Source organism: Rhagoletis pomonella, unplaced genomic scaffold (assembly GCF_013731165.1).
Source record: "Rhagoletis pomonella isolate Grant_MI unplaced genomic scaffold, Rhpom_1.0 Rhpom_scaffold_00004, whole genome shotgun sequence".
NCBI classification, from domain to species: domain Eukaryota; kingdom Metazoa; phylum Arthropoda; class Insecta; order Diptera; family Tephritidae; genus Rhagoletis; species Rhagoletis pomonella.
Window position 1 is genome coordinate 55,902,125 of NW_023458558.1, and position 14,699 is coordinate 55,916,823.

General features: G+C 36.9%; 2 protein-coding genes across 3 annotated transcripts in view; one reads left to right on the top strand and one right to left on the bottom strand.

Moving 5' to 3' along the window:
- LOC118737833 (protein timeless homolog) overlaps positions 1-14,699 on the top strand; it is a 532,077-nt gene that overhangs the window by 158,024 nt on the left and 359,354 nt on the right. The gene's annotated exons all lie outside the window — the stretch shown is intronic.
- Positions 1-14,699, bottom strand: part of LOC118737831 — a 105,509-nt gene that overhangs the window by 17,167 nt on the left and 73,643 nt on the right. For both annotated transcript variants that reach the window (XM_036468612.1, XM_036468613.1), the window contains exon 2: positions 34-3,047. In XM_036468612.1, coding sequence (XP_036324505.1) covers positions 34-1,332 — 1,299 coding nt within the window. In that variant the 5' untranslated portion in view covers positions 1,333-3,047. The remainder of the gene's footprint in view (positions 1-33; positions 3,048-14,699) is intronic.

The window sequence follows — 14,699 nt, forward strand, 5'->3', positions numbered from 1 at the left end:
AAATTTGTGGTAACCCTATTTGAGTGCACTCACCTTCAACCAATTGTCCGTCAGCTTGAGTGTCCTCACCGATTGTGCCAATGCCGCCGGTATCTGACACAATCCCGTACCGCTAGCATCCAACTCCTTTAGACTCCACGAAGCGACGAATTCCTGCATAGCTGCACCCACCTCAGGATTGTAGGCGATTGAGAGTCGCACCAAATCGGGTATACCCTGCAAGGCGCGAATAGCTTCACCCCGCAGCTGATTGTAGGACAAATCCAGATACTGTAGATTCGGCAATGCCAAGAAGGTCTCATAGTCAATATCAACGATGTTGTTGTGACTCAAGAGCAGCGTATTCAAGCTGAGTAGGTTGTAGAAAGTCTCGCGGTAGATGGTGCCAATGCGATTGTAAGCGAGATTGAGATGTTTCAGATTGTGCATGCGCTGCGGAAAGAAAGCTGTTTCGAGTTCGGCAATGCGATTGCACGAAAGATCCAGTGTTTCGAGTGCGCTTAGCATGGAGAGATTGAGATGTGCCAGCTGTGTTATTTGATTGCCGCTGAGGTGCAATTCGCGTAGGCTGGCACTTTGTATAGCAGGCGTTTGCGCGATTAGATTTTGGCTCAGATCGAGTGTTATGATTGTGCTCGTTGCGCCGCCTTTCCCATTTAGTGGTATGGTGGTGAGCGAATTGTTTGCCAGCTTCACTTGCTGTAGTGCCGTGAATGCGCACAAGTTAACCGCTTGCAGTTGGTTGTTACTCAAATCTACAGTATAGATTGTGCTCCAATTGCCCTCATAGTCCTGCGCAGCATCGAAGCTGACCAGTTGGGCATGCGTGAGCTTGAACGTATTTTCAGTTGGTTTTCTCGCCGGCGTAATTTGCCTGACTTCGCTCTGTGCGAGCGCGATTGGAGCTGCACGTCGCACCACTTCGTGTGTCGGCTGATAAGATCGCTTCTGATAGTAGCGAAACTCGGCATCTTCTCGCCTATAGATTGGTTCATTTTCATCGCGCAAAATGCGGTGTATGGTCTCGTAGGAGAGTCGCTTTAACTCGCTGCGATATAAATTAAGTCGTTCGCCGGAATCGTCCGCTGCTGGATGATCGAATTGTGATTTGAGTCCTTCGTTTGGCACGGGTTTTGGTTGTTGCATCAGCAGTTCGTCATCGTTGATTAGCAGCTTGAGCTGAGTGACAGCAGAGCTACGGTCAATAGCAGTCAACAGAGCTATGCTTATGAGTAGCAGCCACATCCTCGCTGCGAGCGCGCTGCTGTGGCGCGGAAGACTAGTCCGTCGATAGGGGCTGATTTCTCGATGCATTTTGCTGTACGTGTGCATTTTTGGCAGAAAATGAAGAGCGGTGGCTTGAAAGTATTACCGCTGTACTTTGTCGCTTTAGCTTTTGTGAACTAGTTAAATTTATAATTTTTATACACCTTTTTCACAATCACTTTTGCAATTCACCTCATTTGTGTGCTAACTGCTTTCAGTGTATCTAATAATACGTTTGTATCTCGCTCTAACGCCTAAAAGTATATCAGACCTACCACGGTGTAATTATTTCAGCATACTTGAACACTTAAATGATTGCAACATTTTTATTTTTTATTTTTTGGCAATATTTGACTTATTTGGCATTTAAAAACTCGGCAGCTCCTGAAAGTATGCTACATAAAATTTTTTCACTATCTTATTCTTACATAAATTCACTTTATTATAAATAAATGCACTTTTTCTTTCCAACTGTGCTATACATTTTAGCTTTTTTTCTGTGCTATTAACAATTTGGTTTTCTCTTATGGCCAGAAAATTGTCAGTATTCTCCTTTCAGCCTAGAAGTATGCTGCAACTGTTAAATCGTTTTCTCTTAGCTCTTCGCTGAAAAGTATGCAGCACTATTTAGTGTTAAAAGTAAACAAAAAATTAAAACTTTCTTTTCCATGAAATTCCTTTCCTCCACTTTCTTTTAAAATATTTCGTTTTCACTCCGCCACTTAAATTATTTATTTAAATTTTTAGCAGATTAATGGTAAATTCCACCGCGTAGCTCACTTAAGCGCACGTTCAATGTTCTCTTGCTAATTTCTGTCACGTTCTGCTGCTTTACTTCTTCGACTTGAGCAAATAAAATTCACCTTAAATTTTTTTCTACCGTCATTGTGGGCATATTGTTGCTCTTTCTGTAAGCGATATCAACTTTTGCAGACACATTCATTTAAAAACATTTAACTCAATGCCTGGCGGGCATTTCTCTTCCACTGGGACACTCGTTTATTTGTGATCTGATTCTCATTCGCTTTCCCCACTTTCTTGGCTCTGTCCATTGACGCTATGCACGTCCAGTTACTCTCTTCGCACATTTGCAACAAACAATTGAATTAGGTCGCCAAGTCGTCTTGTCTACACACCACTCCGCCATCAACTTTTAGGCGTTCGTTCACTCACGTTCGCTTTTGTTGCTGTCTATTTAAATTTTATTTACTTTCACAGTTTTCATGCTTGTTGTGCGACAGCTGTTTGTTCGTTTGTTTGCTCGCTTATTTTTGCTTACTTTTATTTCATTGTTAATTTGCTTATGTCAAACGCTCGTAAAATGCGGAAATATTGAAATGCAAACGGGAGAAAACAAAAAACAAAAAAAAAAATAAAAATACTGTGTATGCGCGCCTAAATGTATGCGTTGAAAAATGTTAGTAGCGCGCGCTCGTTCTGCTTGTTGACGCTTGATTACATTTTAAAAATGTCAAGTGCTTGTTACTGGTTTTTAATGTTGCTTGTTATCTGGTAGCATCTAGTTTTACTGCTGTTGCTGTTGCTGCGGCTGATGTTCTTATTGTTGTTGTTGTTTTTGTTTTTGCTCGTACTTGTCTGGGCATAAAGCAGCATCATTACGACGTGTTACAAAGGCGCTTGTTGTTGTTTTTGCATGTTTGTTTCGAAAATACCATCACATTGCCAGTTTTATGTGCGCACGGAAAGGATGCCACATTGATGTTTTTGTTGCTTTAATATAGCACTCTACAGTCAGTGGCTTGTTTTACCTTCTGTTGAACCTGCAATGAAATGTGAAATAAATTGTTGTAATTAGTAGCGTCAGTGGTGAAAGCGTAAAGTTTGCCAAGCGTGCACCTGGCGAGCAGTTGTAAAAATTAAAAGTTAAATTAAAATTGCTGCTCTCGCTCGCTATTTTTCTGTGTTCTGTATAAGTTTTTGTTTTTTAAAAATAATTCTACCCCTTTCTGTAAAAGTTTTTTGTGTTCGCTTTACTGATGTCAGTTTGTTAGTAGTTTGCACAATTTTCAGTTTTTACTACCCGTACTCGTATTTGTGTGTTTGCAAAAGTTATTTCGTTACGAGGTTTATTTTTTTTATTTCTCTTCTGATTAAACAAAAGCATGTTCTGGCACTTTATGTTTAATAAAAAAATAAAATTATATATTCAATACCCTCTATATGGAATTTTCACCAAAACTACTTTGTGATGTTAGAACCCATCTGTCCTAGTGTTATGACAGTTAAAAGTCTTAGGTGGATTTTTATATCAGAATCGCAGATAGAAATTCGTGAAACAAGGCAATCAAAAGTAAGTTTTTTGTTTAATATTTTCAATGCTTTTAAAGTTAAATTTTGTTTGTTATTTTTAATAAAAATATGGTTCATGCTTTAATCAACACCACATAAGTGAAACTTTCAAACTTTATACAGAACTTAGAAAAACTCAACAAATTTTCTTCTGCATTTTGAACTTTTTAATCAGAATTTTTAGACAAATTTTGAGTACGCAGATAGATCGGTTTTTTTTTTTTAATTCTAGTAAAACAAGTGCAAGCTTCAAGCTGCTGAAAAATCGCGTTGATTTTTAATGATTTTTTATTGCTGATGGCTTTTTGCACTTTTTACCACATAACGGGAAATTTCTTGTAGAATTAAATTCGCAACGCCGTTTGCAAACAAAATTAAAAAATTAAAGCTATATTTTATAAATTACATTTGTTACATGCATAAAACCGCAAAATCCATCAGTAAAAAAATTCATTAAAAATCAGCGCGATTTATTAGCCACTTGTTTTACTAACCGATCTATCGACGTTCTCAAAATTTTTCTAAAAGTTCTGATTAAAAAGTTAAAAATTTAGACAAAAATTTGTTGAATTTTTCTAAATCTATATATATAAAAATGGTGTGAAAAATGTATAGTAATTCATCAATTGAGAACGGTCGGACCGATTTAGCTTAAATTTTTTTTAGTTGTTCGTAATTGCCAGGAGAAGGTTTTTACGAAAGAAAATTTTGGGAAACCCCTCAGGGAAAGTCGGAAAATTGGAAAAATGCCTTCGGAATGGCATTCGAATGGAAAAATAGAAAATTCTAAGTGGAAAACTCAGAAAAATCCGGAAGAACGCAAAAAATTTTAATTTTTTTCGACGAAAGCTTGGAAAATTTCGGATAATTGTGAAATTCATTGGGAGTTTGAATCAATTGCGAACAATTTTCTCCTATGTTTCATAACTGATTCGGATGGGTGCTGCTCTTTTGGAAACGTGTTTAGAAGAAGGAGTACACAAAGTTTTAATTTTTCCGATAGTTGGCGCAAAGGTCGAGCTATGCTTAAAAAAATGCAGGTGGTTCGTTGGTAGCCTTTTGCCTAGATTAGCATATAGGATTCATTTTTTCCGTTAAGTGGGTCAGAGACCGAACTATTCGAAACAGTCTTATTAATGGTCCGGGTATTGGCTATTTAACAATACCACAGGCCAACAAAAATGGAAAAAAAATTGATGCAGCAAATGTTAACGCTATTTTTGACAGATTTTTATGTGCTGATTAAGAATACGTAAGTATAATGTTTCCATCAGATCCAGATTTTGAGAAAAATGTGGTGAAAGTGTAAAAAAATCGCGTTTTTTGCAATATTTGAGAAGGTCTATGCATATCGAATTTTTCATACCGTATATCTCTGAAAGTATTTGTAGTAATGTCCTGGAAATTGGTATAGAGATTTTGGGTCTACCGGAAAAGGGAAGTGGTGATTTCCAAACTTATTGAAACTTTTAGCTATCTGTAAATATATACACCCAGAATACAGTGTTTTTTTTTCTTTTTCTAAATAATTTTTTTTGTACCAAATTTTGAATATGCAGTTTTGTAGTTCACTCAATTTCAGTATCATAAAGTGCAAGTTTTTAATGGCTATAAGATACTGTTGATTTTTGAGAATTTTTTTCGCTGATGATGTTGCGCATTTTCTCCGTATAACGAATGCGTGAGAGTTTTTTTGTATGGGAAAAAATGCCGAAAAGTGTCAGTAAGTAAAAGACTTATTCTGGTGGCTTAACTCCTCCTTAACGACCGAAACGATTTAAATGATAATTTTTAGTGGCACTGGGACCGAATTATTGCTAAAAATCGTCGATTCGGAGGCACAGGGATCAAAGTTAAATTACTCCCGTTAAATCAACCATCAGAACCATTGCGGTCCTTGCTTTACGGTGACTAAACAGAATGTGGACTCACCAGTTTGTAAATTGCCACCAACTATACTATATAGATTCAAGGACGATTCACTATCGAGCCGCAAGGACTTCTTCTCGGTATAACGCTTTCGTCAGGTGTTTTAAGACGGCCATGGGGATATGCCTTCTGTCGACCACAAAACCAAACAAACTTGAGTTGCTGGCGAAAACGTTGGACAAAATATTTCAATAAAAAAATTAATTTTGGGCGGGACGAAGTTCGCTGGGTCTGCTAGTTCTGTATAAGAGTTGGCTTATGTGGTTTCTATTAAAGCACGAACTTGAAAAACGTTGCAAATATTATTCAAAACACACCATGCCCTCACTTTTGCCAGTGTATATTTTTATACTTCTGCTACCACCTTGTAGGAGATTGTCGAATAAAACATTTAAAAAATTAAATAAAACTTTATTGATTTAGCATTCTTAAGAGCATATTTTGGTAATTTTTCGAGCTTTTTATAGCGCTTATTTTCCATTTTTTTCTGGCATATTTTTGCAATCCCTGTTTATAATGTATATTGCCAATGCACAAATGCAAATAGCATAGTAAAACCGATCAAACTTATTTGGTGTGTTTTTCTGCTAAGTAGCTTGTCGGCCGCTGTGGTGTAGTGGGAAGCAGTGCGCGCTTTCACTCCGCAATGCCTGGGTTCAAGCCCTGGTCAAAGCAACATCGCAAAAAATATAGAAAAAAGGTTTTTTCTTAACAGCGGTCGTCCCTCGGCAGGCAATGGCAAACCTCCCATAAAAATACAATCGCCGTTTGGAGTCGGCGTAAAACTGTAGATCCCTCCACTTTGTGTAACCCATGACGTTTTCTTCTCTACCAAAAAATTTTAACTTCAAATTATTTGACAATACTTTCAACTCAACCTACTTTAAACTGACTCAAAAAATTTTCTGAGATTTAAGAAAGGTAAAAAAGTAATAAAAATGCATTTAAAGCTTTAAGTTGTTATTTTTTGGTTTATTCAAGATGTTTACAAAACAGAAAAAAAATTTTTGCAGTGAAGTTCAGTTTCCCATGGAACTTCCCATATAATGAATTTATAGTGAATTTGAAGATGCAATTCTATTCTAGATGAAAAAGCGTGTTTTTTCGATGACAGAACTCGATATTCGAAAAATCACTATATGAAAAAAATAAAAAAATAAAGAAAAACGGTTCAAAAATTTTGGAAACACCGGCAATCACCCCAATGCATACAATACGAATGTAGATTTTGACTTTATAAGAAAAATATTGTATATCGATATGTGTGTTTTTCTTTGATCACACTCTTTCCTAACCGGAATTATTGAAACTACTGGCAAGTATGACGAAAAATTAAAACAAAAACGATAAAGATTCAAGTGCATACCTTAATCAACTTTCACCGCTCCTCACTCCGTTATAGTTATACGATTAATAGTAGATATTAAAAACCACCGCAAATTGTAAATCAATTTTCCGAAATTAAATCTGTCCAGCCATTTTAAAACCCAAATAATTATCTTAATTAAGTACCAACGGCCTTAAAGTATGCACTGCTTTTTACATAACCCCAGCGTTGGCAGCAGCCGACGACAGCAAAGCTACCACTTTCAATTATGTGCGTTGCATAATTTATCTAAATCCTTTCATCATATTGCTTGCCAAATAAAGCAGAAAGGACAAATGAAAGGGAAGGAAGAAAAAAAAAACAAAACTCCAGCAAAGCAGCGGATGACAAGGCGGCTAAAGCAAATGAGATAAAGGGCGGTGTTGGCACACTTTTCGGGTAATTTTTTGTGGTGCATATCTGAAGCAACCCTTTCGCGGAAATTCGTTGCTGCTGTAAGCGAAATGAAAAAGTGCTTTTATAAAATTATAATCATTGTATGTGTGTTGCGAAAGGCTAATTCATCTCTAACCGATATTTTTACTTTTATAAATTAAGGTTGATTTTTTTTTCTTATACAGATTTTTCCATTTTTTCTTAAATTTTTTGTTGTATAAACATTTTTTAACATTCTTCACATCTTTTTTTTTCATTGCAGGTATGTACATATTTTATATAGGTACGAAACAGCCATTTACATATGTTCAATGCTATAAAAAATTCATGAAGCTCGTAAATAAATAATAAAAAAAGCAACCAAAAGAGAAAAGATACCAGAGCGAGAATGAAGTGGATTGCTATGTCAAAGGTGAGCGTGATAAGGTGGGGCATAAGTTGTACCTAAGAATGAAGAGAAAATGGAGCGTGTGTTGGTCTGCAGTCTTAATAAATAGCATATAACCAGATGTTTATATAACTACATGCCTACATATGTACGTATGTATGCAGATCGTTTAATGGGTTGTATGATAACCGAAAAGCACGCGTGGCCTCACTTCCTTTCAGTTGGCATATACTATGTATAAGTAGTACATGTTCTTCGATGCTATGCCTGCGTGCGTGTTTGAGTCCCATTATATTTATATTTGCAGCATCACAAATTTTACACAAAATGACAATAAATTTAGGCTAGGCCATTATTCAGCGTTTATACACACACTCACTCATGAATGCATAAATTTATCGAAAAGCAATGCGACACAGAAATGAACATCCAGCCAAGATAACAAAATCAAACACAAGCAACCAAAGGCGGCAGCGAGCCTAGAAGAAAGTCAGCGCTGTACTCGAAAGGCGATAGACAAAAGTTGCCTACAACAAAAAGCACAGCTTGACATACTTGTAAAGACTCGAGTGCCGTAAAAGGTAGCAGCAGCAGCTGTGGTAGCAAAAGGAGTATCTGGGGTAAATGTTGTTTTGGCTATAAAATGGCATTTTAACCTGGTTTACATAAAAACATGATATATGTATGTACATATGCGCACATATACCAAAATCTAATGGCTGCTGTGACTCAATAAAATTGAGGTACTACTTCAAAGTGAGCCTTACTTAAGGTACATAGATTGTTTTTTTTTACTAGCATGCATGAAATGTATTACTGGTGGTGGTGGTGGAGTGCACTCCGCAGCTGTACTGACCTAAAAAAATATACTTAAGTACATATCAAATACAGTACTCAAAAGTACTTTAGCGCTGGCAAAGTGTTTTCACGGCATATTTTAAATATATATATATGTAATTTAGTAAACTTATAAATCTATGTTGTTGCCCGCAGGGTATTTCAGCTTCTGCTATGTTTTTAGGTTTGCTAAACAACTGGTGTGGCATACTTATGGGCATACGAACCCCTTCATTGCCGATTGGTTCAAAAATGATTGATGTACGCGGACTTTGTTGTGTTTAGCTGAGTGCTTAATGGAGGCCAGTACCTATTGAGTACTCAGTTAGTCTTTTGAAATATATGTTTCTTTTAAGTGAGACCTGAATTTGATTTATTTGTAATGTTGGCAGCAAGTACTTTCATTATATATTACAAACGTAGGCAAAATCTTTAGTTTGTCAAAGGTGCCGGTTGCCGTTTTTTTTTATTAGTGAACCAGAATTTGTAGATGTTTGTGGAATAACTCCTCCATGAGGCATTGCTGGAGGGTTTGGACTCAGTCTTATTTAACTTTGCCGTATACAATTGGATTACAAACTTTCTAACTTAAGTGGTGCGTATTTTCATCGCACACGCGCCATCATGTTCTGCACGACTGCATCATTGACTTTACGCGATGCGCACAACTACTTTGTTTTGCACTCTTACATTTTTTTTTACTGTTTCACTTGTTTTCTTCAAGATTCCTTTGAAAATTGACCAATATTCCCCAATAGGACGTAGGTCTGGGCTATTGGGTGGATTGCAGTCGTGAGGTACAAAATTGATGTTATTTGCATTTTACCACGGCAATGTGTCCTTGGCATAGTGGCAGCTTGCCATGTCCGCCTAGTACAGAGGCCTACTACCTTATATATTGATAAATGACAGAAGACGCCTTTTGAGGCATTCATCCCGATAAACTTGATCATTCATTGTGCCGGATGGGAAAAAAGGGCTGCTCTTACGGCCACAAGAACAATTAGCTTGCCAAACCATGTTGTTTTTTGGAAATATGGACTTCATTTTTAGCTTACAGCTTCCAGGGGCATCTTGACGACTTGCAGCAGTATACAAGTCTTGACCTGCAATATATTTTGAATTTTTAAAGCAGTCAGTTTCGTAGTCTATAACAAGCAGTTGTATTTTTTAATTTTCGAATTCATACAACTTCCGACTGCGGGATTTCGCTGTAACATTCTACTTTGCGTCTCGGTCTGGTGCTGTTTGAGCTGCAGAACATCTCAATGAAACTTTCCGTTTTACCTTTTGTACGAAAAACTGCGATCTCCTTACGGATTTTGCAACTTAACGCGACAAAACCTTCGGATCTCGCGAAAACGCACTGAGGACCTTCCGAGCACTGTTTTTATCACTTTGACCATGCTAACCCCCGCTCCCTGGTTCTCTCGTAACTGCCAGGCCTTATTTGTACCGATTAAAACCCTGTAAACTGTCGAATAGTGTAATCTTTAATTTTTAGCAATTTTACTTGTACTTAAGGCCGGATCATTTATAAACTCGTGCAAAATGGTTTGTCTCGTCTCTAACTCGGTTGTCATTTTAAGCTCAACTAGGAATCAACTTTAATTGAAATTTCATCTACTTCCAACTAAGTTCATGGTCAACTTATGGTATTTAAATTTCAAAATATTGAACTCTTTTTGTGTAAGTTATAAGCTTCGCAAAGTGTCGCAGTTTTGGTGTGTTCACCCTTTATGCATGTTTTTGACGCTGACTGTATATGTAATTTTTGATTTTCCTTAATTCTTCGATTTTTGGCTTATTTAAACTTAGTTACCATCTGGAAGGTAACTCTATAGACACAATAGAACGTCTCCAAGGTAGTAGAGTCACCATATTGCGAAATCTGGACTGTGACTGTGACTGTGGATTACTCATCTACTTCTCTGCTCTGCTAAATATCTTACCCACACTAAAGAAAATCAAAACTCGGGTTTGGCTAAGGCTTAAGTCCAAACCAACACATTCTTAGTAGCGCTAAGGACCAACAATGCTAACTAATGTTAAATTTAAACTCACGCAATATAAGCCGTTTTTCATCCACTAAATACTATGCTAAACCATGATGCAGCTTTTATCAATGTATTCACACAACCTTATCCAATGGCGTCATTCTAGGAGAATTCCAGCGATATTACGTCCAATTCTCTTAATTTTCTTTTGATCTGAGACTTAGACCTATCTAAAGTTCTCAAAAATCGCACTGCGGTTGGTTTCTATGTATCTGTTGTTTTATTCAGGCACACCACTTCTAAGTTCTAATAAAGTTTGACTTATATTTTTAGTACAAATAAAATTTATTTAAATACAGCTAAGGCAATCTTTTCTAAAAGCGCATTGGTAAAAAATTGAGTTCTCCAGCATTTGTGAGCTAAATATGTCAAACGTTTTCCAATTTTCAACATTTTTAAAGTTCTCGAGTCTCATCACATGCTGTTAAAATTTTTTTTTGTTTAATTTGAGCGTAGAAAATCTTTTCTAAAATCCGTTCCAAGAATTACAAAAAAATTTAATTCGGCGATTTACTCTTCCAGTCATATGTGAACGAAATTAGTCTAAATTTTCCCACCGTGCGAAGTCTTATGTAAGCAACGCATAAGTTAAGAACATCATTCAAGTTTCTACATCAGTTGTTCAGTTAAAGCGGGACAAACTGAAAGAAAAAAATTTGTCAACGTTGTTAGTTCACATTTTGAAAAAAAGAATATCGCCAACCTCAGTCAGATAACCCTACTTTAATACAACTTTGTAATATCAAGTTAATCAATCAAATCAAATGAAAAGGACTACCAAATGTTTTAGAAATAATAATAAAAATTTGTACCTTTATTTTTAGTTGTCATTTCGCCTTGTTTATAGTTTTGTTCAAATAACCTAATTTTATCTCTATCATGTTAATTTCACGAACTTTTTTAAGTGTCCTATTGACGAAAATAGTCTCGCAGCAAAACGCTCACTAACTGCATTTTGTTTTACCTTTATTTATTCTCTTATATTTTTTCTCAGAACAAGTCTAGGTTCCCTAATTGTTTTAGTTCCTTCTCACTCAAGCATACTTTTTCTTGCTTTCTTTAATAAATTCACTCGCTTTCCTTTTTAATTGTATTTTATTTATTTATTTATTCCCTGCCGACACTTATGTTTGTATTCGTTTGTCTCAAATTTGCCGTAGTATTTTCAAGTCACCAACAATATGCTACCCCTTTTCTAAAATAATTTCCTCCTCGATTCAAATATTTCACACAAGTCGGTATATTTTTCCTTCGTCCCCATTTACCAACCATGCACCTCCATCATTTTCCCCTATTCGCGTTTACTGCATACTTCAGTTCCTCTGCTTTCGCTTATTGTCGCTGCCATTCTCATTTCAACTCATTTTATTGAGGAACTTACGCCTTTGGAAATCCTTTTGGTGCCGTAAATTTAAATAACAACGCGAATACGAATGATTACATACATACTCCTTTTCACCAACAATTTTTCGCATGGCTGAGCTGTTGTACTCACCCTTCGACTCACTTTTCGGCTGGTTACACATTGAAATGAGAAAAATTCCAAAGCACTGTGAAACAAAAACAAGCACAATAAGTAAGTAAGGAAGATCACTGAAAAATTGCGTCTCTCCGAAAACATCACAGCTTCGTAAAGTTGTAGCCACAGCAAAGCCATGTTACGCATACGCCCTGTATTTCATTGCATTGCATCGCATTTCATTTGCCTGGTACCGCGCCTTCAACATCAGCGCTGCATGTCGCCTGCAGCTATGCAGCCCTAGCGAATCGGCAGCGTCATCTTACTCACTATAGAAGTCATACGCCTGTCATAGCAACTGTGCTCCTCTTTATACATATTTTCCGTTGTGTTTGCTTGCATTTGCTTTGCTGTTGCAATGGCTGCTGTTATTTGGCGGTTTGTCCTGGGGGCAGGTGTATTATGTGGGTGCCGTGGGTGCGTATACCCGCACACGCGTGCATGGATGTACGTATGTAATAAGTAGCGCTCAACTCAGCCTCTGGTTATGATGCATTCGCATATGCGCGTTATATTTCTCTCGTTCTTTACGTTATGTGCAAGCAGGCTTCCTACCGTACACCCTGTCGAGTGCTTCGTTTGCTGTTTTGCCCGCCGGCTGCCACTTGCACCAGCTGACTCACTGACTAACTATCAGAGTGACTAGCTCGACTTTTGACTTTACGTCAATGCCAGATTTGTTTACCTAGCAGCAAATGCAGGTTAAGTTTATGCGAGTACGTGTGTGTGCATGTTAAAGTGTTTGACATACATATGTATATGAGGTATTCCATCGTCACGGGTGAGACATTTGTACAGCTACAATTTTCATTCGAGGAGATGGTTTATAGCTATGCTTAAAGGGAGTAGCCACTTGTTTAAAAAAAATAATTAAATTATGTTAATAAGTAGGATTGATCAAATATCGTAATACGGGTGCCAAATGGCAAAGGTTTTAAAATAGCTTATTACATTTTTTTTTTTAAGAAGGTTGCCATCTGTTTGAAAAATTAAATTCCATTAACTTGATTAGATAAAAGAAATATTAAAACATGGCTGTCAAACGGAAGAGATTTACGCAAGCTCGCTTTCCAAAATATTCTAAAAAAAGTTGCCACCTGAGAGATGCTCGGTTATGCCTCAGTGAGCTCCAGTATTGGTCCATAGTTGCCTACACTAATTTCGTGAGGAGTTTTGGAGCCGTCTGTTTACAATTGCAGCGAGTTAGCCTGTATATAATAATAACAGATTGGTGCCTACACATAAGTATGTTATAGTGTTTGGCCGAGCTTCTCCTCCGATTTGTGGCCCGCGCCTTGATGTTGTCAGACAAAGGGGAGGGACCTACAGTTTTACGCCGACTCCGAATGGCGATTGTATTTTCATGAGAAGCTGCTCTTCATAGCAGAAATGCACTCGGAGGTTTGCCATTGCCTGCCTAGGCGCGACTGCTATTAGAAAAATGTCCTCAGGCCACCTCTGCATCATCTTTTAGAAGAGGAACGTGGAAGTGAGATGTAGGCCTGCACTCAGCTTCGCTTCATTATTTCCCGAAACAGATTGGCATGCATTGTCTAAGAGATTTCAGGAATTTCCGATATTATATTGAATCATATCGAGTTAGTCGTTGACGATTTAAGGGCTTTGTTGGCAGCTTGACTTTCTATAACAAAAGTGTGTTTTGAGTGAAAAAGTTCTATAATTTTTACCAACTTTGCATTGAACTCATTGCAATAAAATGGATGTTTGTAAGCCCGATTGGAATGGCTGTTGCCCTTTAATATATTTTCAGTCTCCTCTGTAGTGAGTTTCGATAGTATGGCCAATGTCTCCGTGTTAGTCAATACCTCTCTATTTAATCCCTACACTATTTGAAATGTAGCCAGCCCCAGGTATAAGAGTCCCCCTTAGCTGCATATTGAATTTCGCAAAGAAACTCTAAAGTGCATAAATTTTTGCCGGATATTTCGAAATCAGTCTGCTTATTTTGAATTCTCAGTTACCAAAAGTTAAATTAGTTTTTCAATTGCTAAATTGAAAATTTAAATATAGTAGACTATTTTTCATTTATGTTTTATACAGGTTAATTTTTTCGTACTTGTTTTTATGTATAAACACATTTTGCAATTTAGCAGCTACAATTTTCCACTTGTTTGTTTGTTCAATGCTCTCCCTCCGTCTTCTTGGCATTCGGCACATGCATCGTCCAATGCACTTGTTTACTCAATTGCTTCATGCAACTCATGTGGGTATACCTATATATGCATGTATACCCACATATGTACATATGTACATTAGGCACTTGACTTTTTCTAAAATTAATTATACATATGAGGAGAAAATATGAGGAATGATGCAAAACCAACAAAAAAAAAAAGGTCTTTGTCAAAATTGGTTTGAAAAACCGAGCAAAAAATGTGTACTAGACAAAAAAACTCGACATAAAGTATTGGAATTTGGTTCATAGCACAACTAAAAATATAATTTCAAACTTTGCGCAAAACTCAGGAAATTTACATGCATTCCAAAAAATGTTGCTGATACGTGACGCAGACGTTGAGATATTTAAAAACCCAATTTTGGTATCGATACTGCCCAACAATATTTTTGCTGTTAACTTATTCCCGTACCTAACTTTGTTCTCGGAGTTCC